The 25662-nt window shown below is 33.9% G+C and overlaps 1 protein-coding gene across 3 annotated transcripts; it reads right to left on the bottom strand.

The window, feature by feature from the left end:
- Nucleotides 1-76: 76 nt before the first annotated feature.
- On the bottom strand, nt 77-2910 carry LOC106759029 (probable inactive dual specificity protein phosphatase-like At4g18593). Of its 3 annotated transcripts, XM_022779592.1 has the most exons (4): nt 2762-2910; nt 1197-1262; nt 502-772; nt 77-411 (listed from the first exon to the last, which is right to left on the bottom strand). In XM_022779592.1, exons 3-4 carry the CDS (start codon nt 734-736, stop codon nt 257-259), a joined length of 390 nt encoding a protein of 129 aa, XP_022635313.1. In that variant the 5' UTR covers nt 737-772; nt 1197-1262; nt 2762-2910; the 3' UTR covers nt 77-256. The 3 variants fall into 3 exon arrangements, with proteins under 3 accessions (XP_022635313.1, XP_014497527.1, XP_022635314.1); XM_014642041.2 differs by lacking the exon at nt 1197-1262; XM_022779593.1 differs by lacking the exons at nt 1197-1262; nt 2762-2910 and adding an exon at nt 2445-2731.
- Between the last annotated feature and the right edge of the window lie 22752 nt (nt 2911-25662).

Here is a 25662-nt window from a genome sequence, read left to right as displayed (position 1 = left end):
GATACAATTTACCGTATTTTTAATTTTGGGATGTCATTCCTTTCATATAAACATGCTGAATTTAAACGGTGAAAAATAAAAATAAAAACTTATTTTGAATATTAGTGTTATAAAAACAGTGTAAGTTCTAATCAATAACAAGCATGGAGTTGTACATTACAATCTCCGAAGCTAAGCTGCTGCCATTGTGTTTTGTTCAAAAAAAGAATAACCTTCATAAGCTCTGGGTCTTCTGGAAAACTGCAAATTGATTGATTTACATATAACACTCATCTAACCTACTTTTATGCAGTTGAAAAGCAGGGTTAATCCAGGCTCCACAGCTGCATTGCATACCAGCCCAGTTGAAATTACCCAAGCGAGCATTACAACCCATACACAGAAGTTTATCCCCCACATTACCTTCTTGTACTTCCAAGCCAATCCATATCCAAAGTGTTAGTGTGAAGTTTGACATTATTTTATGGTAAATAAAATGTATGAGGGAAATTTTACACGTACCTGCTTCCATCCATTTCATTGGCTCAACAAATATTGAAGTGCAATCAACTGGTTGCTTTTCCGCTTCCCAGGCTTCACTGCTTCTCTTTTTCCACTTGAAGCTTGATTCTCCTTTCCCACGCTCATGGGAAACTATATTTTCCTCTGAAGCAACAATTCTTCTGCATTTCTTACACCGGTATATAAGTTGAGGTTTGGTCGTGGCTTCTGTCTGAGAGCTACTAGCTTCAGCCATTTGTATTGAATAATCAAATGATCTTGGGTTTATACACTGCAAATTTATAAGCAAAAGAATATAATGAAAGAATTTGAAGTTCAAAACTCCCAGACAATCACAATTGCAATTAGCATGTAGTGTCATGTAACAACTTTCACCACAGCAATATTCTTTTAGGTAGAACACTAACTGGATTTGCTTATGGGCTTAATTACTTTAGAAGTTCATTCAAGACATATCGAAAAACACAGTTCATACAGGTTTTAGATTAGTTCCATTATGAGCATAATAAAAAAACCAATGAAACAATATGTGATGCAAATCATATACTAGGTATGGACACTGCAAAAATAATAAAGTCTGTTAGTACTAATGACTAGAGTCTCGAGATACTTCAAAAGCAAACTATTAACGGGGAGAGCCAAACATTAAATGCTTTAGCCAAACATTAAATGCTTTATCAAGCATTCCATATTACCTCATATTACCCGTGAGACTTAAGCATCCATAATACCTAAATTCCTATTAGAATAAAATCAAATACCTGTGCCAATAACCAGATGAAAAATTTATAAAAATGAAAGTTTCAACAACTATTCCTATTCTAGATATGCAAATTCACTTCTATGAATCAGCGTGCATTGCAAAATGATATGGAATAAAGGACCAAACATTAGTCACCAGATTGTATTGCAAAATGCACTGAAATGGATCAGGTCAATTACAAAAATGAACTCAAAATTGATGGAAGTGTAAATCAAACAAGAATGATAGTCAAAGTTTTGATTAAAAAAGACCCACAAATACTAGTAGTATTTATGCAACTAGCCAAATTCAAAAACTCATGTGGCTTCTGAAAAATATTCCCAGAATCCTGTTTATACAGCAGAAAAAGGAGAACACCAATAAAAACTGTCAGGATGCAAAGAACCAAGTTACTGCTACTTCTAACAATCTACCATGAAAAGGCTATAGAGAGAGGCCAAAGACAAAATAAACTTTCATATATTATTCATTGATACCCAACACAAACCTAATGAATGATAATACTACATGTGTCATCATCTAAATTTTAAGATATTTAAAATAAAACTGAATAATATTATTAAAAGGATAATATAGTCTTTAATCCACCTGTTTGGGCCTCCCTTGGCCTATTTTATAAATAACAGAAACAAATAAAGTTATGAAGACGAACAATTCCTTAAAAAGTCATCCCCAATTCACAACATATCATATGCATCTCTTGATTCACCAGCTATCAAACAATGATATCTAAACTGCTAACATGCTAACCTAGGTCAGTGTAACTAGCTTCAGAATAAGCAGATCATATTCACATAAACGTTCAGCCAGCCAGTATGCACGGTGCATCTCAAACCGAATCAGAAGATTAAAAATGAACACCTCACAGGACAAACAGAAAGTCCTACAATTTAGATTAACTTAATAGCTCTAAAGACATGTCAAATAGTAACTAAAACCAAAGGAATCTAGTACCCGTACCACGAAGTAATCAGCACAGGTTCAAATCAATGGACCCACTATAAGGTATATCTACAACCAAGAGGAAAGGACGAAAAGTAATACAACTAAGGAAAAGAGAGCGAAAATTCAGATTTTGTGAATAGTAACTATGTTCTTCTAACATTGGAATGCTTACACCAAACTGCTTATACAAACTACTACAACTCAACAGATTAACAAACTCATAACAGATATGTACCTCTCATTTCTGACACACGCGAGTTAACGTGTTCACAACGCAAGCAGTCACCCAAAGTTGGCGTTTCATCAAACACTTTGTATACAGCTACCATGATGTTAAATTCACAAACCCAACTAAAATACCAAGCGTCCCACAATATTGACAACATTCAACTATGATTTAAAAAATTTTAAATTCATTTCCATACGGGTGCGGGTCATTGATAATAAGAACAAACCATCAGAGAAATTAAGAAGATGAAAAACACATGTATATGATATCTTTACAATTTATATAAAAATAAAAAATAAAAAACAGAAAGAAAAGAGAGTTACCAACGAATCCTTTCCTCCAATTTCTCTGATTTATGATTCCTCCAAAACAAAAAAACTTTAATATGTAGTCTTTCTCCTCCTCTTACGTTCTATTATTTTCTTTTGTTTCAGTGTCGTTGAGCTGAGTGACTGGGTGACGGTGATATGCGTTTATGAACTATTAAGTATCAATTCAATATATATTTCTTAAGGTTGTTCTACTGTTTAAGTACAACAAAAATATTAATATAATAAGTAGGTACGGCAAAAAAATTTAAGTATCTCTGGATAAAATCATGGCAAAAAAATTTAAGTATCTCTCGATAAAATCTGTCGCGTATAGTTACTATTCACCGATATTTATTATCCGTAAGTAATGTGTAATGAGTATTTTAATATGCGCTTCTAAATAGATTGGGTACAGGTAACATACTATTCTGTTATCCACAAAAAATAATAAAAAAATCAACTTTTTATATATTTTAATTAAATTTAATTAAAAATTAAATTAAGTTATATTTTATTAGGTTAAGTTTAATTAAAACTAAATTTTAATTTATATTTAATTTAATTTATATTATATTATATATTTTTTTGTAAATTTATTTTAAAAATGCATAAAATATTCTTTTTTGGATATTCGCGGGTTTTAAAATATCCGCAAATATTTTCTAAACGAGTAGTGGGTAGCGGATCGGGTAGTGGGTACAATTTTATCCAACGAGCTGGGTTGTAAGTAGATACAATATCCGCGCTCGAACCAACCCATTGCCATCCTAATAACAAGTCTAATTTTATTATAGTTACTTTCAAATATTATTAACGTATTGTTACGTGTAAAAGGTTTATTTATTTATTTATTTTTTTAAATTGGGCAAAAGACTTATAGGGTTCATAAAGGGAAAAGCACTAGGGGGAAGAAAAGACAATTCAGAACAAACTCTGGAAGGATTATAAGAAATGTTAGACCTATTTCTCTTATCAAGATGGGGTGAATTGATATTTAATGAAAATGATTTCTTTTTCTATCTTTTTGGAAATCTTTAGAATGATCTTTAACACGCAAGACAATAAAGAAAATAATGCAGTATAGAGTCAAAGGATATAAAACAAACACAACTTTTTATACTCGTTCGGCCTCAATGCCTACATCCAGTGTCCTTTCAATCAACCTTAGATTGAAAGCTAATGCACTATAAAAATTGATTGAGTTTTACAGCAAGCAATACAGAGACATTTTCTCAATGTATCCTTCTATGTAATTTCAAATCTACTATAGTCAAAAACACAAAAAGAACAATCCTCTTTTTGCAACCACTTTGAGATACCCCTTTCAAAGTCACAAGAACAACACGCTATCTTCCTGGCAACATGCATGGGGAAACCACAATCTCTTGATTGTAAACAAAGTTTTGATCAGGAAAGAAAACACCTTAATGTGCGTAAGTTGATCAGCCAATGAAAGTCCAAAACCACGTCTTCAAGAATCCTTCAAAGTTGCAAATCTTTTGTATCTTGATTCTTGGAGAACCAGCGCACTTGCAACAACTTTTCTTGACTCTCTAATATCAGATATAAAAGTTCAAATGATCAAAGTGTTTAATGCAGAGTATTATGCGTCATTATATAGATTTTCCTCATGTCAGCCGCATTTTAATCGATTACAAAATTAATGTAATCGGTTACACATTTAACAGAGCAATACTAGAATTACATTAAAACAGATTTAACTGATTAAGCAATTAATGTAATCGATTGCACATAAAATGTAGGTCAAAACATTTGAAAATATGATTGTTATGACATTTAAGACTTATCATCAAAACAATTTTCAATGTGTACCAGATTTAACTGATTAAGTAAATAGTGTAATCGGTTAAGTATTACACTTAGGCAATTTTGAAAACTTTTTCTTCTCAAAACTCATCACAGCACATTGCAAATAGGTGTTAGCAAAGACACGGATTTTAATCGATTATACATATAATGTAATTGGTTAAAACTTGTAACTTGCCACAGTTTAAGCCTAAGCTATCTAATGAACTTAATTGATTATATAACCACTATAATCGATTACTTTATACAGATATGCATTGTGCAAGTGGTCTTAACATATGAAAAATATGAGTATGCATACTATAGATGTAAATACATTTATGACCATAATAAGTATGCAAACCAAACAGTTTAGGAAATATATATTTGAACCATAAAGAAACATTTCTGTTGTTGTCATGAAAACATATATGTGTTGTCATCATAAAAAATAAAACTACATAAGGGATTGGGTTTAACATTTACATTTCTCCCCTATCAACAATCTTCCCCTTTTTTGATGACGCACAACCATAATGCACAACACAACCATGATGCACAACCAGAAATTGTTCTACTAGTTATTCACCAATTTCACTAATTTCTAATTTCTCTAATTTCTCTATTTTCTCCCCCTTTGGGCATTAACAAAGAAGATATTAAGAACTAGAGACAAAATAACATGCAAAGATACATCAATATGTATTCTAATAGTTCAATATCAGACATTGATGCTCCCCTATCATTACGTAGTAGCTCTAATTAGATAAATTTCAAATGATGTAACAAAGTATGTAACAAATTATGTATTGTAGAATCAATTTCAAGCATGTAGCATATTTAATAACATGTATCAGAGTGAAAGGTAATGCTTGATGCCAATACATTTTTGTATGCAATATTCAGAATATTAAAAAAGATTAACAACGGATATGAAATGCTGAGTATTAGAATGCATAAAGACGTATATCATCAGAGTGAAACTTTCAGAATTGTATGATTTAGTAGTAAAGAAACTCAAACCACATTCTCTAGTATTAATCGATTTCACTGCTTTTGCAATCGATTAATTTCTGTAGAGCACTTGTTTCAGTTCACTGATATTGTCATGTATCATATTATGTTTAGTTACAAACCTGCAGTTCAAAATCTTCTCAACTTTATTGAGTGTTAGTACAAAGATAGAGTACAATTTTGAAACAATAAGAGTCAACAAATGAGTATGAGTATGAGTATGCACAAAATATGTATGACAATGAATTAACAATTTTGCACTCATACAAGCAGATAGTGTTCATTCAGATTCATTTAAATAATTATCAAATTAGAAACAGAATGTAATCTAAAATATATCTATTTCATTCATAATATCAAAATAACAAAACAGAGTTTAAGCATAGATGGCTTAATAGCTAATTTTTACATCCATTTCAAAACAAAAAGACCATAGAAAAACACCAAAACAGACACAACTAAGACTTTAAACTCTTAATCTGTGTCAGTTGTTTCCATAGAATCCTCCTCAGTTGTCTCTTCTTCATCATCAGATTCATCTGTTAAAGAAGTACTGTGTGTATGGTTTTCCACAAGCTCATCCCTTTCTTTTCAATTTTGAAGACAAATTTTTTAACTTTCAAGATTCTTTCAGATGTCCTTTGAAATTGTTCCATAAAATATCTCTCAAACTCAGACTGTGGAGTGAAGGAAGATGGGGTTTCATCAACACTAGATGGACTAGCCACATTTATAATTGGAGTTTGAACATCCTTGAAAACCCAACCGTCAACAATTTTCTTCAATCCAATACAAGTCAATGTGGCTTTTCCAATTTCATTTGACTTGTTGCATTCAACCTTGATTTCACCAGTGAGATTAACTTGTTGAAGCTCAAAAACTTTACTAATAAACACACCATAAGGCAGATTATGTCCATGATTACATCCAACTTCAATCGTATGATATTTCAAGACAACAACCATGATTGGTATCCTTGTCTTTATAACATGTAGCAGGAACACATCTTCAGTTGTTAGGCGATCTCGTAAATATCTTCCAGGTAACAGTACCCAAGCCAGTACAAATGCACACATTTTTTTCTTCCCTGTTCATCCTATCATGCTTGTATAACTTGTATATCCTATACCTTCTTGGATACCTCAAACAATCCCTATAGATTTCCTTCTTGGTTGTCCACTTATTAAGTTCATAATCTTGTATATGAGAGCTGTAACCTTCAGCCTTTAGACCAGTAAAGGACAACCAAACATCATCATCAATTATGATATTAACACCCTTTACCCGGGAGTGTAAAATGCCATCGATAACTTTTAGATTTGTATAGAAAACTTCTACCAAGTCAGGACAACAATCACCTTTTATTTGAAAAAATTTGGCACATCCCTGGTGAGCAATGTTAGGAATCAGGTTGGCTTCGTTTTACACCAAGAGGGGGGTGAATTGGTGTTAGTTCAAAAACAAAATCTTTTTGCAATCTTGGTATGAAAATTCAAAGCTTTTGATCTTTCCTTGAAATGCAAGTAATGAAAATTTCAATGCAGTGGAAAAACGTAGTTGACTGCTAGACAAANANAGTCGACTGAAATAAAGAGTGCAGGGATAGAGAAAATCAAACACTGGNTTTTATACTGGTTCGGCCAACAATGCCTACATCCAGTGTCCTTCCAATCTTGGAAGCAAATGCACTATAATGGTTGCGACTTTTACAACAAGGAATTTATAGAAGCACCACACAAAAATATAAATCTCCTCTCTAACCCAAAACCAAATATAGCTGCACACACAAAACCAAAATTGCAGCAAGAATCCCCTCTCCTGCAATCTGAACCCATGCTGAACAATCCTCAACGTGTAACCAGCACTCTTCACAGGATGCCAAGCCTATCACAACACGCTTCACAGGTTGCCAAGCCTATCACAACACACTTCCCAGGTTGCCAAGCCTTCAGTCAAATACAACAGTCTTCACAGATGCCAAGCCTTCAAGATCAAACCAGAAGCACTTTCTTGTGCAGATGTTGATCAAATAGTATGTGCAATGGACTCCTCAATCTGAATCTCTCTCAAGAAAGATCATCACTGTCTTCTTGGAGAATTCTTGGAGCTTCCAAAACTGAGAAATAACTCTGAAACAAGACAATGAAAATGTTAGAACACTAAGTCTCATACAGAACAGATCGTGTTCTGTAATATTTATAGTTTTCCTGTCATTCTTAGTCGAATATCCTACTAATCCAGTCGACTGTATTAAAACAGTTATAACAGACAGTCAACAAAGAGGCTCCTTAGTCAACCAATTCAATGCATATTCATGACAGTTGACCCAGTCAGTCAATCCTAACTAACTTTTGAAAATATAGCCGTTGGAGCAAGTAGACATAACAAAATTCCAAAAATAACATCAACACAGTCGAATAGGTGTTCCACCATGTCGAATGACACTTGAAAAAACACTTTGAAATTCTTTTCAACTCAAAATCTCATCAAGCACATGTTCACAAAATCTGTACTAAGATTTTAGCTTAGTCGAATCCAATACCAGTGTATTCGACTGAACCAGATCTTTGTCACAACAATTATAAGTTCATAAAAGTACTTGTGAGCTTTTCTTTAGAAATGTGCAGAAGTAATCAAAATCATTTTATCACACATTTCAATACAATCATATTCCAAACATGTAACACATAATCAATTAAGGGAACATACATGCAAATCAACAAAACATGTTCAACAAAAACATTGTTCAAAATAGTATAGTATATCAGCTGAACATGTAACACTGGAACTTACGTACTGTTATTAAGCAGTGTGTTGTCATCATAAAAAACCAGTTTGATATAGAGTTTGTGTTGTCAACAATCTCAACAAGCAACCTATTCCCTTAAATTTTGAAAAGCTGCAGATCCAATGACTTGTAAGGAACTACCGTTTGAGTTTTTTGTAACAAGAGAACGTATGACAAACTTCGTCATCACTGATCCACCATTTTGGGCTTGCATTTCTTGCAACCTGTGCAAGCTTCTTCCCGCGTCGTGATGATGAAGAGGAATCCATTTGTGAACAAGATTTTATAGAGTATCTTTCTCAATTTAGGGTTTGAAGCTTTAGTTTTAGATTTAATGATTACACTACTAGATTTACTGACCTTATATTTATAGACACACATCTACAAATTCAGGGAAAAAACCCATTTAAAATTTTGAAAACATGAAAATCTCAATATCACAATTTAATCAATTTCATTAAGTACATAATCAGTTAAACTTCAACCAGTCTCAAACTTTTAAAAAACAGAGAAATACGAATATCATTACAATGCAAATAATCGGTTAAAATTTGTGAAAAATGTTTTTCAAACAATTTCAATGCAAATAAGCACATATCATTCACATATATCAGTACACGTGTCACTGATTAAGAATGATGCATGAATTACAAAATTAAACAGAAGTTACCACATGTGGTACTCAAGAGATTTATGATATTTCCTTTGTAATCCTTCCTTGAGTCCTTGTCTGCCACCGACTCATTTTATTTGCCTGCAAAATCATCAAATGGTTTGGAAGCAGGTACCCAAATAAACTTGGGACCTTTTGTGTTAGTCACAGTAGTTGGTTCTTTGGGAATCCATTTAAACTTTCCCTTTGGAACACCGACTTTCTTATAATAACAAGATCTAATAGTGTGACCAATTAAATTATAATAGAAACAGGTAACATTAGAAGGTTTACTCAAATTAGTAAATTTCTTTGAGTTAATACTTTTAGCATTGTAACCTATTCATTGGTTATTTATTACCCTTCTTTGAGATCCTAGAACAACTTCTAGGTTAGATCTCCTTAGAGTAAATTTTTCCAATGTGCTTGTTAGGTACTTAATATTTTCTAGATAAGCAGGACAATCTTTGCAATATTTTTCCACAATTCTAGCTTCAGATTTACCATTCATAGTAGATTGTAAAGCATCATCAAGATCAATTTTCAATTTATCATTATCTTCAACAAGGTTGTTAATTCTGTATTCATAGTCTTTCTTTTCATTGTTTAATCGATTTACCTTGTATTGAAGCTTCATTGCCTCTGCATGGAGTTTCGGAAAACCATCCAACAGTTGATAATATTTTTCCTCTATAGGCTCATCACCAAAACTGTTGCTGCAACTTTCTGAACTAACGGATCTAGCCATGAGACACAAGTTTGTCTCCTCCTCCAGGCTTTGGTTATCTTCACCACTTGAAGAACCTCCTGAATCATAGTCTTCCCATGCAATATAGGCCTTCTTTTGCTCGCTCTTCCTGTTATCTTGATTGAACCTTTCCTCAGATTTCTGCTTCTTTGATATGGCCCTCTTTTCCACATTTATAACAGGTGAGAATAACAACCTTTCCTTTTCTTTTGCCTCCTCTTGAATTACCTGCAAAATCAGATGCAATATTTCTAGATTTCATAAACTTGGTAAATTTCTTTACCATCGTGTTTAACACTTCCTTTTTTGGTACATTTGTATTAGAACCAGCATCTGAATCATTACTTCTTGAGGCTTTCTTGCTGGATATTTTGAGAGCTATGGATTGTTTCCAAGCTCCAACTCATGCTCCCTGAGTTTGCCAAAGAGTGTAGCCATATTCATGGACGTCAGATCTCTTGATTTTGATATGGTAGTCACCTTAGGTTGTCTGCTCCTATTCAGGCTCCTCAGGATCTTTATGTTAATCTCCTCCTTCTCAAATGATTTCCCAAGTGCAATAAGGTGATTTACTATGTGTGTGAACCTCTTTTGCACGTCGTAGATATTCTCTCTAGGCTTCATTTGATACATCTCATATTCGTGGATGAGAGAATTCTTTCTAGCTCTTTTTAACTCATCGGTTCCTTCATGAGTCACCTCAAGAACTTCCCACATTTCTTTTGGACCCTTGCACGTTGATACCCTGAAAAACTCGTCAATAGTAAGTGGAGAGGAAATAATATTTCTAGCCTTAATATTGTTGATAGGGGGAGCACAATGTTAGCTAAACCCATTCCCTGATGTGTGTTTTTGATGATGACAACACATAGTTAATAAAAACACATGTGTGTGTACTGTGTGATTGTGTTATCTATGCTTATGCTTACTATGAGATTTACATATGCATATTGTGATTGTCACATTGGATATATTGTGTTGATTAATGCATACGACTGTGTTTATATAGTGATCGTATCTGTGTATGCATAATATGTGTTTTGGAAATGGAAAAACCACATGCACCAAACATATCTGCATGACTTAATCGATTGCAATGTTGTGTTAATCAGTTAAGGTCATCAGACAACATTAGATTTTAAACTATGGCAAAACAATAAGTTTTGAATCGATTACGTTAGTTGCTAAATCGATTAAAACTCATGTGTTCGCACAAATATTTTTCAAGTGTGCTGTGATAAATTTTGAGAAGAAAATTTTTCAAAAATATGCTAAGTGTTAAAGCTTAATCGATTACATGGATCATGTATTCAATTAAATATGTTAAAGATTTGAAAACCGTTTCATGCTTGTCATAACTGTTTCAATGGTCATATTTTTAAATATGTTGACTAAGCATTGAATGCAAATCGATTACATTAATTGAGCATTCAATTAATTTCTTTGACTGCTTTTAATCTGTTATAAATGTGTAATGTAAAGGATTAGATTAATAGTGTAATCGATTAAAATGCGTTAGATTTGACTTACATTATATGTAGACGCATTGATTGGATTTCTGTAAGACAATTGAGATTAACATTTTCATATTTGTTTCAAATTGAGGTGTGAAGTTTTACAGAAGTGATACAACGCTCCAAGCAACAAGAATTACCGTGGTGTACAAGTCTTGAAGATTTCTTGAGAGACAAGAATGGTTGATTTGAAGAGTTTGATCTTTCTGCACAATTGAGGTGCTTAATGTGTGATCAAGAATTTCGCAAGCGCTGAGTGTTGCTGCTTCCCTGTGCATGTTGACAAGACAAAGAACGCGTGGTTCTTAACTTTGAGAAGGTTCTCAAAGGGGTGACTGCAGGAAAGGATTTTTCTTGTTGCAAGTCTGTTGTATTTGCCTATATTAGATTAGTAAGTTAGAGAGGGGATTTAAATTTTGACAGTGTGGTCGTTGTAAAGCCCTTGTTGTAAAAACTCAGATCTTTATAGTGCAATTGGCTTTCAATCTTGGGTTGATTGGAAGGACACTGAATGTAGGCAGTATTGGTCGAACCAGTATCAAACTTAGAGTTTGAATTTTCTTCTCCCTATCTCTCTGCATTAATCGATTACATTATGTTTTTATTCGAATATGCATACTGTTACATTGCATACCTTTTTTCTTGCGATTCAAGAAAGGTTTAAAGGCTTATAGTATTTGCGAAAAAGATTTCAAAAGCAATTTCAAAAACAAATCGATTAACCTCGATCCTAAAATAGACCACATCTTTTTGTTGGTGAAAACCATACCTTTTGGAAAATAAGAATGCAAATTTTTCTTGAATCCGTTGACAAGGGTGTATGGGATGCGACTCTTAATGGTCCATTTGAACCCACTCATGTGATAAATGGAAAAAATGTTTTCAAAAACTTTTCAGAGTGGACTCAAGAGGAAAACTAGAGAGCACAGTATGATGTAACAACTCGAAATCTTATTGCTTCTGCTCTCACAATGGATGAGTTTTTTAGGGTTTCCCAATGTAAGACAATAAAAGAAATGTGGGAAGTTTTTGAAGTCACACACGAGGGAACTAATGAAGTCAACCACCAGAAAGAATTCTTTGGTACAAGAGTACGAAATGTTTAGGATGAAAGTCGGAGAAACCATCTATGACGTGCATAAAAGATTCACACATATTGTCTACCATTTGATGGATCTCGACAAGGCCTTTGAAAAGGAAGAAGTCAATATCAAAATCTTGAAAAGCCTAAACAGAAGTTGGCAACCTAAGGTAACTGCTATATCCGAGTCAAAAGAGTTAACTAACATGTTTATGGTAACCTTGTTTGGCAAACTCAAGGAACATGAGCTAAAGCTTGGTAGATTGAGAGAAAAAGAAGAGATTGAACAAAAGCAATCGGTTGCTCTCAAGGCTACAAGTAAAAGAACCTCCAAGAAAGTTGAATCTGATGCTGAGTCTGATGCAGAGATATCTAAGAGAGAGGTCATGAATATGATGGTAAAAAAATTTACTAAATTCATGAAAAATAGAATTGTTGCAACTGACCATGCAGGTTACTAAAAAGGAGGGAGGAAGAACTCCAAGAAGAGCATTATGACATGCTATGAATACGGCAAAGATGGTCACAAAAAGCCAGAATGTCCAGAGTTCAAAAGTAAACAGAAGGCTGACACCACGTATCCACAGGACATGAGGAGAAGTAAGCAGATAAGGCTTACATTGCCTAGGAGAACAGTGATGATGATACATCAAGTGATGATGACCATAGTGTTTAGGAGGAGTCGAACCTATGCTTCATGGTCGAATCTATGCATTCTGAAGACAACGATAATGACTTTGAAAGCGAGCCTATAGAAGTGAAACATGACTTGTTGCTGGATGCCTTTCAAGAGTTATATGTTGAAGCCATGAAACTTTAATACAAGGTAAATTGATTAAGATCAAGAAGAAAAGATTATGAGTATCATATTGATAACTGTTGGAAACAGGATGACTCAGTTTCAACACCAAGAGGGGGAGGGGGAGGGGGGTGAATTGGTGAGGTTAAAAAGCAGAGTCTTTTTAAAAGCTTTTTCGAAAAGAATAAAGCTTTACAAAGTTTCTTGAATCGCAAGGAATAAGAAGTTTAAGTGCAGCGAAAATATAAAGTTGACCTTGTAAATTGTAAAGTCGACTTAAAGTAAAGAGTGTAGGGAAAGAGAAAGCAAACAAAGTTTTTATATTGGTTCGACCTCAATGCCTACATCCAGTGTCCTTCCACAACCAGGAAGCCAATGCACTATATTAGTCAAGGTTTTTACACAAGATTTCTATAGAGACCTCCACGTCAAAATATAGACAATCTCTCTAACCCTCTAACTAAAAGTATAGGCAGCAACACAAAGATCTATAGCAAGATATCTACTCTTCTTTAATCTTCAACCCACTTTGAACAATCCTCAAAGTGTCCAGAACTCCACGAGTTCACCTCCTGCAATCCCAACATGACAGTAACAATCTTCCAAAGATTGATATAAGTCTTGATCAATATGATGAACACCAGCAGTGTGGAATTTGATCAAACAGTAAGCGCAAATTTCTTTCTCCATAAGAAAATCTTCAAAGAAAGATATCCTTCGTCTTCTTGATGAGTTCTTGGAGCGTTTTTCTCAAGATCACAATATAAAATATCGAAATGAAATTGTTAGATCAACCAAAGTCTATGTGATTAGCGGAATCACGTCTATTTATAGTTTTCTATAAATCAGACGCTCTTGTAGTCGACTTTGCCACTAATGTAGTCGACTGTCATAAGACAGTTATAACAGTTAAAAAAAATTAGCAGCAGTCATAAAAACCAAATTGATTTCGCATTTAATTCAATTGAATTGCATTTAATGCTTTAGCATAGAATAGAAATATAGCCGTTACAACACAAAAGTATTAACAAAATTTTAAAACAAATAACTAACTAAGTCGAATTCACTGTGCATGCAGTCGACTTAAACACTTCAAATCAGTTTTGAAAAACTTTTCAATGCAAAATTACTCACAACACTATTTTAGAAAATCTGTGCAAAGTCACGAGTTTTAATCGACTTACTTCATAATGAAATTGACTTAAAACTTGCAGTTTTGCCACACAATATAAGTTCAACGAAGTGCATGTGGTTTTCTTTTCTTAAACATATGTAATGCAATCACAAGTGATGTATCAAGTATAGAATCAGTGAATATGTATACATATATAAGAATCAATACAAACATGCTCTTTAAGATATCATTCACAATAAAGAATTGAACATGTAACACATAACAATACATGTGTTATTAATAATGTGTTGTCATCATAAAAAGCCAGAACACTGTGAGATTAAGGTTTAGCTAAACCAGTGTTTTCCTTATCAACAATCTCAACAATAACCTTGTACAAGAAAATGAAAAGCTCAAACAGGAATTAGAAGCTACTTTGCAATCTGTTAAAACTGAAGTTCAGGTTGTAGAGAAAAAAATGTGAAAAATATCCTGCTCATCTAGAAAAAATTGATTACTTGACAAGCACGCTATCAAAATTTACTCTAGGAAGAGATAATCTATATGTTATTTTAAAGTCTCAGGGTAGAGCAATAAACCGACAAGGAATAGGTTATAAAGCTAATAGCAATAGAATTAATCCTAAGAGATCTAAGCAAACCTGTTACGAATGCTTGCTTTTATTGTAATACTATAGGACATCTTATCAGGAACTGTTACTACAGAAAGGTTGGGGTTCTAAGAGGGAATTACAAATGCATTCCAAAGGAACAACCTCTTGTAACTAACCACAGAGGACCCAAGTTTGTCTGGGTACCTGCTTCGAAACCTTTTGAATGTTTTGCAGGAAAGTAAGCTGTTGCAGAAGTAGAAAAGTGCTCAAAGATGGATTGCAGTGGAATATATCACAGATTCTTGAGTAACTCATTGTGGTAACGAAAACAGTTAATATCATGCACTCATGCATTATAAGTTTTTGTATGTGAATGTATGTTGTGTGCATGTTTGATGATTGCTTGTGTAATTAATGTTTTTGAATGAAAAACTGTTTTCACGATTTTTAATCGGTTAGGTTATAAGTGGATTCGATTAAGATTTATGTGTGTTTCTCTATTTTTAAGTGAAACTCTGTTAAACATGAAATCGATTCTGAAAGTCATAAAATCGATTAAATATACTGATATGGGCTTTCTTATTTTTAAACTTTTAAATGGGCTTGATAATGAGATTGTAAGTTGTGTGCCCTTATAAACACTGGATTTGAGAATCTTGTGCATTGTGTTACCTATATACTGCACATCACTAAAACCTAAAAAGCTAAGTAAGGTGTTTCTTAAGAATCCTGCGAAAATGGCATCATCTTTGTCATCCAAAAGCGCCAAGAAGGTTCCCTTATCTGCAAGAAACGCAAGTCCTACTGGATGGATAAGTGATAATGCTTCTCGCAACAGGTTTTTAGGATGGAAAAAGATCAAAACTGTTGTTCCGCACAAATCACTAGACTTGTCTCTATTTAGAGGTGAAGGGTTCATTTTTCCAAAAAAGCTAGCTCATCAGGGACTTGCTAACTTTGTTCAAATGAAGGGTGATTGCTATCGAGAATTGGTTGGTGTGTTCTATAATAATCTCAAGGTAGTCAATGATGATATTCACTCACGAGTGAAAGGCATGAATATCATAATTAATAATGATGTATGGCTACTGGTTGCTGGACTCAAAGCTGAAGGATGCATGTCTCACATGCATGATTCTCTACACAATAGGTGGGCTACAAAAAGTAGATATACAAAGACTGCCTAAGGTACCTTGGAAGATACACGAAAGAAAAAAGGTATCTACACAAAGGATTGGATTGAGAGGAAAAGATGATTGCATATATCCTTGATCGGCTGCTGTTACCTGGGAGATATATCCATAAGAAACTGACTTCAGAAGATTTGTATCTACTAAATGCCATTCAGTTCATAATACCGACAAACTGGGTGGCTGTATTCAAGAAACATTTGATTAATACAAGTATAAATGACGAGCATAATCTACCTTACGGGGTGTTTATTAGTAAAATACTTGCACTGAATCAAGTAGTTCTTACTGGTGAGACAAATGTTATATGCAACAGAACCAATGAAATCGGAAAAACAATATTAACATGTATTGGATTGAAGAAAACTGCCTTGGGATGGGTATTCAGTGACGTTCAAACTCAAACCAGAGATGAGAATGAGATGTTTGACTCTAACAATGACCCTGTTTATTTTTCACCCAAATATGAATTTGAGAGATTTGTAACGAGCAAATTCAAAAGGTCATCTGAGAAGACTGACAAGATGAAGAAATTAGTGAAGCGTATGGAAAGGAAAATGGAAGAAATCATTATGAATTATGTGGAAAGCTCTACATCAATAGAGGAGTTATATGAGGATGATGAGTCTAGTGAAGAGGATTCCATGGAAACGTCTAACTCAGAATATGGTGTCAGTGTCTTAATATTGAGTCTGTTTTATACTTATTTTTATCTTGTGTTATTTTATTTTGCTGCTTGTTTTGTAATGATGGCTCTAAATGCCATATCTTTTCGTTTTATCTGAATGTACTTATTTCCTATTATGAATGAAAGTTATATTTCACTTTTAATCAATATGAGTATGAATTAAAATTTGTGATTGATGATTTAATCTGATTATTAATCAATTAATCAACTTGTATGTATGCAATTTAATAATTTCATTGTTACATCTTATCATTGCATAATCATACTTTAACTTTGATGATGATTACTGTACTGCATAGATACTAAAATTCTTGATCTAGATAAGCCTGAAGGGTTATGCAAGGATACTAATTGCTGACTGAGCTAAGATGGAAAATTAACATTACTTTGCAGTAATGAATCGATTAAGAATAAGTCCTTATCGATTGAGATTCGTCATTTGGTTTTAAGTTTCTATACTTCTGATTTCTAAAACTTTAAACCATGACTTGTTGCTTGTTATATGTTTATTCATCTTATATCTCTTTGTGTTTAATCCGCTATGAATTTGACTTGAGATTATAAGTGATTAAACTGATGTGGTTTGATTCAACATGTATCAAAATTGCTCTGATATGACTTTAGTAAAATTTCTCTGATACATTGTTTGAACATGGTTGAGTGACACATACTCTGAAAAATATTTGTTATGCATCTGTGATTTGATACCTGAATATGCATAATGACAGGGGAACTATTGTATGATTGTATGATGGTTCACATTTTATAACCGAAGGGAATATGATAAAATCGTGTGAAGATTATTGACAGGGGGAGCATCAAAATTATTCTGTTATACTAATTGATGCATCTCTACTTGCTTCATTATCTTTGTTTCAATTACTGTGTACAAAATGCCTATTTTGCTAATGCCCAAAGGGGGGAGAAGTATTTGATATTTGAAGCAATTGAATATTGTTACTGAGATAATTGAAAATGTGTTTGATTGTGGATTGTACAACATGGTTTTATTAATCATGGTTGTATATCATTAAAAAAAGGGAGATTGTTGATAGGGGGAGCACAATGTTAGCTAAACCCACTCCCTGATGTGTGTTTTTGATGATGACAACACATAGTTAATAAAAAACATATGTGTGTGTACTGTGTGATTGTGTTATATATGCTTATGCTTACTGTGAGATTTACACATGCATATTGGGATTGTCACATTGGATATATTGTGTTGATTAATGCATACGACTATGTTTATATAGTGATCGTATCTGTGTATGCATAATATGTGTTTTGGAAATGGAAAAACCACATGCACCAAGCATATTTGCATGACTTAATTGATTACAATGTTGTGTTAATCAATTAAGGTCATAAGACAACGTTAGCTTTTAAACTATGGCAACACATCAAGTTTTGAATCGATTACGTTAGTTGCTAAATCGATTAAAACTCATGTGTTTGCACAAATATTTTTCAAGTGTGCTGTGATGAATTTTGAGAAGAAAAGTTTTCAAAAATATGCTAAGTGTTAAAGCCTAATCGATTACATGGATCATGTAGTCAATTAATTCTGTTAAAGATTTGAAAATTGTTTCATGCTTGTCATAATTGTTTCCACGGTCATATTTTTAAATATGTTGACTAAGCATTAAATGCAAATCGATTACATTAATTGAGCATTCGATTAATTGCTTTGACTGTTGTTAATCTGTTATAAATGTGTAATGTAACAGATTAGATTAATAGCTTAATCTATTAAAATGCGTCAGATTTGACTTACATTATATATAGACACATTGATTGGATTTCTGTAACACAATTAAGATTAACATTTTCATATCTATTTTAGATTGAGGTGTGATGTTTTACAGAAGTGATAAAACGCTCCAAGAAACAAGAATTATCGTGGTGTACAAGTCTTGAAGATTTCTTGAGAGACAAGAATGGTTGATTTGAAGAGTTTGATCTTTCTGCACAACTGAGGTGCTTACTGTGTGATAAGGAAGAATGATTGATTTTGGAAATCTTTAGAATGATCTTTAACACAAAAGACAATAAAGAGTCAAAGGATAGAAAACAAACACATCTTTTTATATTGGTTCGTCCTCAAAGCCAATGCACTATAAAGATTGAGTTTTACAATAAGCAATATAGAGACACCTTTTCAATGTTTCCTTCTATTTAACTCCAAATCTACTATAGTGAAAAACACAAAAAGAACAATCCTCTTTTTGCAACCCCTTTGAGATACTGCTCTCAAAATCACAAGAACAACACGTTCTCTTCCTAGCAACACGCACAGGGAAACCACAATCCCTTGATTGTAAACAAAGTTCTGATTAGGAAATAAAACACCTTAATGTGTGTAAGTTGATAAGCCTATGAAAGTCCAAAATCACATCTTCAAGAATCCTTCAAAGTTGAAAATCTTTTGTATCTTGATTCTTGGAGAACCAGCGCTCTTGCAACAACTTTTCTTGACTCTCTAATATTAGATATAAAAGTTCAAATGATAAAAGTTTTTAATGCAGATTATTATGTAAAGTCAAAACATTTGAAAATATGACCGTTATGACAATTAAGACTTATCATCAAAACAATTTTCAATGTGTACCATATTTAACTAATTAAGTAAACATTGTAATCGGTTAAGTATTACACTTAGAAAAATTTGAAAACTTTTTCTTCTCAAAACTCATGATGACACATTGCAAATAGGTGTTATCAAAGGCACGAATTTTAGTCGATTATACATATAATGTAATTGGTTAAAACTTGTAACTTGCCACAATTTAAGTATAAGCTATCTGATGAACTTAATTGATTACGTAACCACTGTAATTGATCACTTTATACAGATATGCATTGTGCAAGTGTTTTAACATATGAAATATGAGTATGCATACTATAGATGTAAACACATTTATGACCATAGTAAGTATGCAAACCAAACAGTTTAAGCAATATATGTTTGAATGATAAAGAAACATTTCTGTTGTTGTCATGGAAACATATATGTGTTATCATCATAAAAAAAAAACCACATAAGGGATTGAATTTATCATTTACATTGCTCCCCCTATCAACAAGGATGATGAACGTAAACAAAAGAGAAAGCACACAACAAGGTACTGAATATTTTTATGTATTTGATTTCTGAAGGAAATTACAATTTATACAAGAAAGGTGTAACTGAAAGCTTTTTTTTTTTTTCATTTACAACATAACACTCCTTCCTAAATAAAAAGCCTTAAGGAAACTCTAAGGTTTCAAACACCCTTTCACATGATCTTCAAAGGTGTCAGCTTTCACGACATCGATTAACTTTCTTAGGGTTAGAAAATGCTCTCCTTTCAATGCTTTGGTGAGTATATCTACGAGTTAATCTTCAAATCTGCAGTGTACCACCTCTAACTTTCCACTACTGACCTGTTCTCTGATGTAGTGGAATCTGGTTTCAATATGCTTACTCCTCCCATGAGATGTAGGATGCTTTGCTAGATCAATGGCTGACTAATCTTACTTTTACAGATAACTCAACCTTCGACCCTTCCATCAATGAAACCAGCCAAGCTACCTAACAAGTAGCGTCACATGCAACTATATACTCTACCTCACATAAAGATAGGTTTCAAACTTGATTTCGGTCGCAAAAAATCAGAACAAACTAAGTTTCCCAACTAATGTTGTAAAGAGACAACCTAGGTATCAATACTTGGACTCGGTACAGTTAAGTTTAAAGTGTTGAGTTAATTCTTGTAATTATTTACTATTTAACTATAAAAACAAGATGGGGAAATTAAAAATGAACGCAATGAAATTAAAAGAAATAAAGAAAAGCTAAACTATAATCTATTTAAAAGAAAAGAAGGAAGAAAATAAAGAAATATAACCCAAGCTAAAGTAATGAAGAAATAATATCCATTTATATCCAAAACAAAACCTATATTCTAAAGCTGGAACAATCAAAACTGTATTCACAAATGTAAAAACTAGAAACCTAAATGCTAACTAACATGAGCTATATGAAATGCTGAAATGACACAATCTGAACAGTAAAAAAAAATAATGTAGTGAATTGAAAGATTAACATGAATTAAATCTGAAGTTGGAAAGAAATTTAAAAGCAAGTAACACCTAAAATGAAGAACAATTGAGTAAGAAACACCTAAACTAGAGATCAAACAAAGATCATTGATTGAACATCACAAATATGAATTAAACTTTCTTAGAATGATGTATCAAATGATTGTTTACCATCCAAGAAGACATCTTGTTCATAATGTGCCCACTTTGGGGTTTGGAGTTCTAATCTAGAACTGAAAGTGAGTAACAATCATTGATTCACCTAAACAGAGCAATTTCAACTCATATTCATGACATTTAATCAAATCCAGAGAACACATTCCTAATCTAAATGCAATAAACACTTACAATATACTCTAAAACATATAAAACCTTAATTAAAATGAATTGACAGAAGAAAAAATATGATTCACAATATTTTTTATTCATTGGACTCATCTCTGATAACTGTCTAAAAACCGTTATTTTTCATGCCTAAATTTGATATCAAAACACACCCTTTGTGGCTTAGAATGAGCTTAAAATCAAGTAAAACACTTAGTTGAGTCATGTGAGAGTCAAAAGTTGGTTTTAGAGATATTATGCTTGTTTTTACATTGTTTTGCAGGGTTTTAAGGTGAGTTGAAGATGAAAGTGAAGTAAGGTGGACTTAGACACGTGAAAGAGGAAGAAAAAGGATGAAAAGAATGGTCAAGTGAACCGCTGAGCGCCAGAATGGAATGCTAAGCGCCTAGGGCGATTAGGGGCAAACCGCTCAGCGGCAAAACTGACCGCTGAGCAGTCTAGCGGCTAAAGGGGAAACTGCTGAGCGGTTAACTTAGGCGCCTAGGCGGTTGCCTGTTTTTATTATTGCAGATTTTGTGATCTTTATGTTATCTTTTTGGCCTATATATAGCCCAGTGCGAATCAAAACTCATTCTTTTGGCAGAGAAAAACGTCCACAGCAGCTCTACACACCTTGGAGGAGATTTCTTGGATGCTTAGGCTCCACTTTATCAAACCTAGGGTTTATTCTTTCATTCTTCCATTGTATTTCATCTAGTTTCACCATGACTATGGTGAACTAAACCCTTTGTTGTTGGGGAACAATGTAATCTTTTGAAACTCTTATATATCCAAATTCTTATTTATTTTATATGCTTGCATATGCTTGATTTATCAATTCTTAGGTTCCTTACCTGTATTTAATGCTTTTATCGTTTAACTCATTCGGTAACTGTTGTTTGTCTTGATTGATACGAGAACGTACAATAATGTCATGAACTGGGAGGAATTCCTTGATTATGCAATACCACATAGGGATACGGGTAGGACGATCAATTGTATTTTGCTTCCGTTTATCATGCATTATTAATTACTAGGGGAGGCTAGGGATAGCAAGCCGATAATTAGTAATAGGCTCTTTTCGCCAAGGGATTGGGTTAAGAGTAGACCAAGAAAGTTGCATGACAATATGATAAATAAGCTAATTAAATAAGAAGAGTAGATATATGAGGGTGGATAAGATGAAATTGTAAACCCCAACAACACCATTCATTCATAGTTTTTCTTTGCCAATTGAATCACTGCATTTGCATGTTTACTTTTGTTTTACATTCAAAACCCTAAAATTAATTTCTTTCTCAAGTCCTTTGGGAAATGATACTTGGACTTACCCATTTTATATTACTTGATAACGATCTGATACACTTGCCAGGGACCTAACAAGTTTTTGGCGCCGTTGTTGGGGACTCGTGGTTTAACTTTTCTAGTAGTGTAAACTGATTAACTTTGACTTGATTGTAAATTGGTTTAAACAATTTAGGCGTCCCTATTTATGTAGGGTTTTTCCACTTCGATCCCGGTTCTTTTAAAATTCCCAATTGAGTCCTAAATAGTGCTAATTTGATTCAATTAAGCCCCTGTCGTTAAATTTGGCTTAAAAGAGTTAAATGTTTACATAGGTAGGAAGTTGACGTGGCAAGGTTTTTAAACATGGCATTCATAACTCTTATGTGGAATTTAAAAATATTTTAACATTTTGATTAAAAAGAAAAAAAAAGTCTCCATTACAACACCATACAGAACCATCATCAGAGAATCCAATCGTGCCTCAGAACCACCATCATCTTCCTCTGCCATGTTCACTTTAATTCATCTCCTTCCATCCAGCACCACGAAGGTAAATCACCACCATGGCCAACATAACCAGTGCTCAAGTTCTTCGTGCGCAACCGCACTATCATCATCTATTTTATTCTCCATTAAACAATTTGAAACCTGTAAAGAGAAAATAGAATCACAAATCTGAAAACCCCAAATTAGCCACGAACCCTAAATCGTGCTAGACATAAAATGCGAGACTTTCGAATCTCAATAAAATGAATTCCAATTGAAAGCCTACAATTTGCAATGTGGGTGGTCCAAGCTTCATCAGCTTCATCCAAGTAAAAGTTCTCAGGCATTGGAGAAAGAAGTGTTCTTCAGGTATTTTTTACTGGATTCACGAGAAAGGGGGACCACAATATTGCAACAGTAAAGTGAACATGCCAACAACTTACCTTCTAAATTTCCACTTAGCAGCTACAGGAACTTCAACTGGCAGCAAGGCTTCCTTTTTCCAGCCACAAAGAGCATCAAATGCATTAAACTGAATTCTAGTGCCACTGCTCAAGTGTCTCAGAACTAAAGTGTTATCCCCGAAAACCATTTTTGGTAAATGAGACGTGTTGAGTTTCTGTTGCCACCTGAAAAGCACACATCCATCATCAAATTGAAGTTCTTTGATATTTATTCTAAAATATCAACGACCAAAACATGATGAGGGCTGAAGCTTGTAAAATCAACACTAGAATACAACATCTTCTTCCATAAAATAAAGTACAACTGAATAAAACGTTTTCCGAATTAGAATTACAGAAGCTAGGTTAAGTGTGATGTGATAATCACTCACTCCTGGATGGTGGAAGAGTTCAGTATAGAATGCCTCCTAGACTCGATCGACCAACCACTAATGCGAATGCCTCGCCGGCCATCGTTGGCGAAGAGCTCGGCGCCAACGGCTTTCAAGTCGTTCTCGTCTACTTCCAAATCCATCATCCCCTTCGGGTTTCAAGTCATTCTTGTCCACTTCCAAATCCATCATCACCGTTATACACCTTCACACCCATCCAAGTACCCCTACCACTCACTCCTTCAATTCGAACCAACAATTCTCACCACCAACCCGAGACCAACACAACTCCCCTTCTCTTTTCTTCCTCTTTCTTTCTTCTCGTATAACCCTTAACTACCCCAAAAGTTCCTATAAACCTGCAACTAAAAGCAGAATATAGGTTGGAGGAGCTTGTCGGCAGGAACTTTGACACGCCCGAGGGCCTGGTGGAGCTTGGAGGAATATAGGTTCTGTTGTGCGTGCGTTTTCCATCTGGCGTGGGAGTGGTCTTGGTGGGGTTAGGGCTTGGCGGGGGATTTCTTCCTCTTCTTTGGGTGCTGAGAGTGGTTTGGCAATCGGTTGGGTTTGGCATGAGAAATGAGGAAATCTGGGACGATGTTAGAAAACGGTTTCTATTTTTGGGAAATTGTTGGATTCAAATGGATATTTGTCATTGGTCAATGCTAAAGATGTCACGTTTCAATTCTCATTATGACACGTGTTTAAACTTTGCCACGTCAACTTCCTATCTGTGCAAACATTTAACTTCGTTAAGCCAAGTTTAACGGTAGGGGCTCAATTGAATCAAATTAGCATTATTTAGGACACAATTGGAAATTTTAAAAGAACCGGGATCAAAGTGGAAAAACCCTAAATAAATAGGGACGCCTAAATGGTTTAAACCTTGTAAATATTTTGTATATATTCTATTTTTATCTTTTTATCTTTTATTTTTTTATATAAAAGTGCTATTAGGGTTTGTGTTTCTTGTGCATGCAGCAGGAGACAAGACACACTAGGAGCAAGAAAAATACGCAACCTCTTCTTGAAGGCTTAAGCGAGACAAGGGGAAGAAAAATACGCAACCTCTTCTTAAATGCATCTGAAAAAGAAGTGATTTGTACTTCTTTTCCAGTTTTTCCTCTTCCTAAAAGTATCCCATAGGAGTGTGTTCCTTGTAGATACCTTGGAATACGTTTAATTGCATTTAAGTGTGATATCCTTGGGAATTCCATGTACTTACTTATCACTCCAACACTGTAACTCAAATCTGGTCTAGTGTTATAGGGATATCTCAAGCTTCCAACAATTTTCCTGTAAGTTGTAGGATGTATAGCTTCCTCCTCTGGCTACTTTTCCAACCTTAATCCCACTTTTGTTGAGGTGTCGGCAGCATTGCAATTTAGCATGTCAAACCTTTTTAACAAGTCTAAAACATACCTTGACTGATGCATCACAATTTCATACTCAGTCTCAATGAATTCGATCCCAAGAAAGTAACTAAGCCTTCCCAAATCACTCATCTCAAACTCCTTAAGCATTTGGACTTTGAAATTAAAGATTAGCTCCTCACTACTTCCAGTAATTAGGAGATCATCAACATACAAGCAAACTATCAACTTTTCTGGTTTGCCTATGTTGACAACACTACACATACAACCCATGTTCCGAAACACATTTCTTAAACCCAATATTGTGCATGAAGCCATCAATTCTATGGTTCCAGGCCCTTGGGGTTTGTTTAAGCCCATAAAGAGTCTTTCTCAGCTTATACACCTTATGTTGCTGCCCTTTGATCTCAAACCCCTGTGGTTGAACAACATACACCTGATCTTCTAGTTTACCATTTAAGAAAGAAAATTTCACATCTAGTTGATGCAAAGCCAAATGAAATTTAGTTGTTAATGAC

The sequence above is a fragment of the Vigna radiata genome, chromosome 4 (assembly GCF_000741045.1).
Source record: "Vigna radiata var. radiata cultivar VC1973A chromosome 4, Vradiata_ver6, whole genome shotgun sequence".
Taxonomy (NCBI): domain Eukaryota; kingdom Viridiplantae; phylum Streptophyta; class Magnoliopsida; order Fabales; family Fabaceae; genus Vigna; species Vigna radiata.
Note: the sequence above shows the minus strand (reverse complement) of the source record. Positions and strands in the feature narration are given on the sequence as shown.

Coding starts and splice junctions, on each gene's coding strand:
- LOC106759029 (XM_022779592.1), bottom strand. CDS start 736: ATGGCTGAAGCTAGTAGCTCTCAGACAGAAGCCACGACCAAACCTCAA. Junction 412..501: donor AATGAAATGGATGGAAGCAG/GTACGTGTAAAA, acceptor TTGGCTTGGAAG/TACAAGAAGGTAATGTGGGG.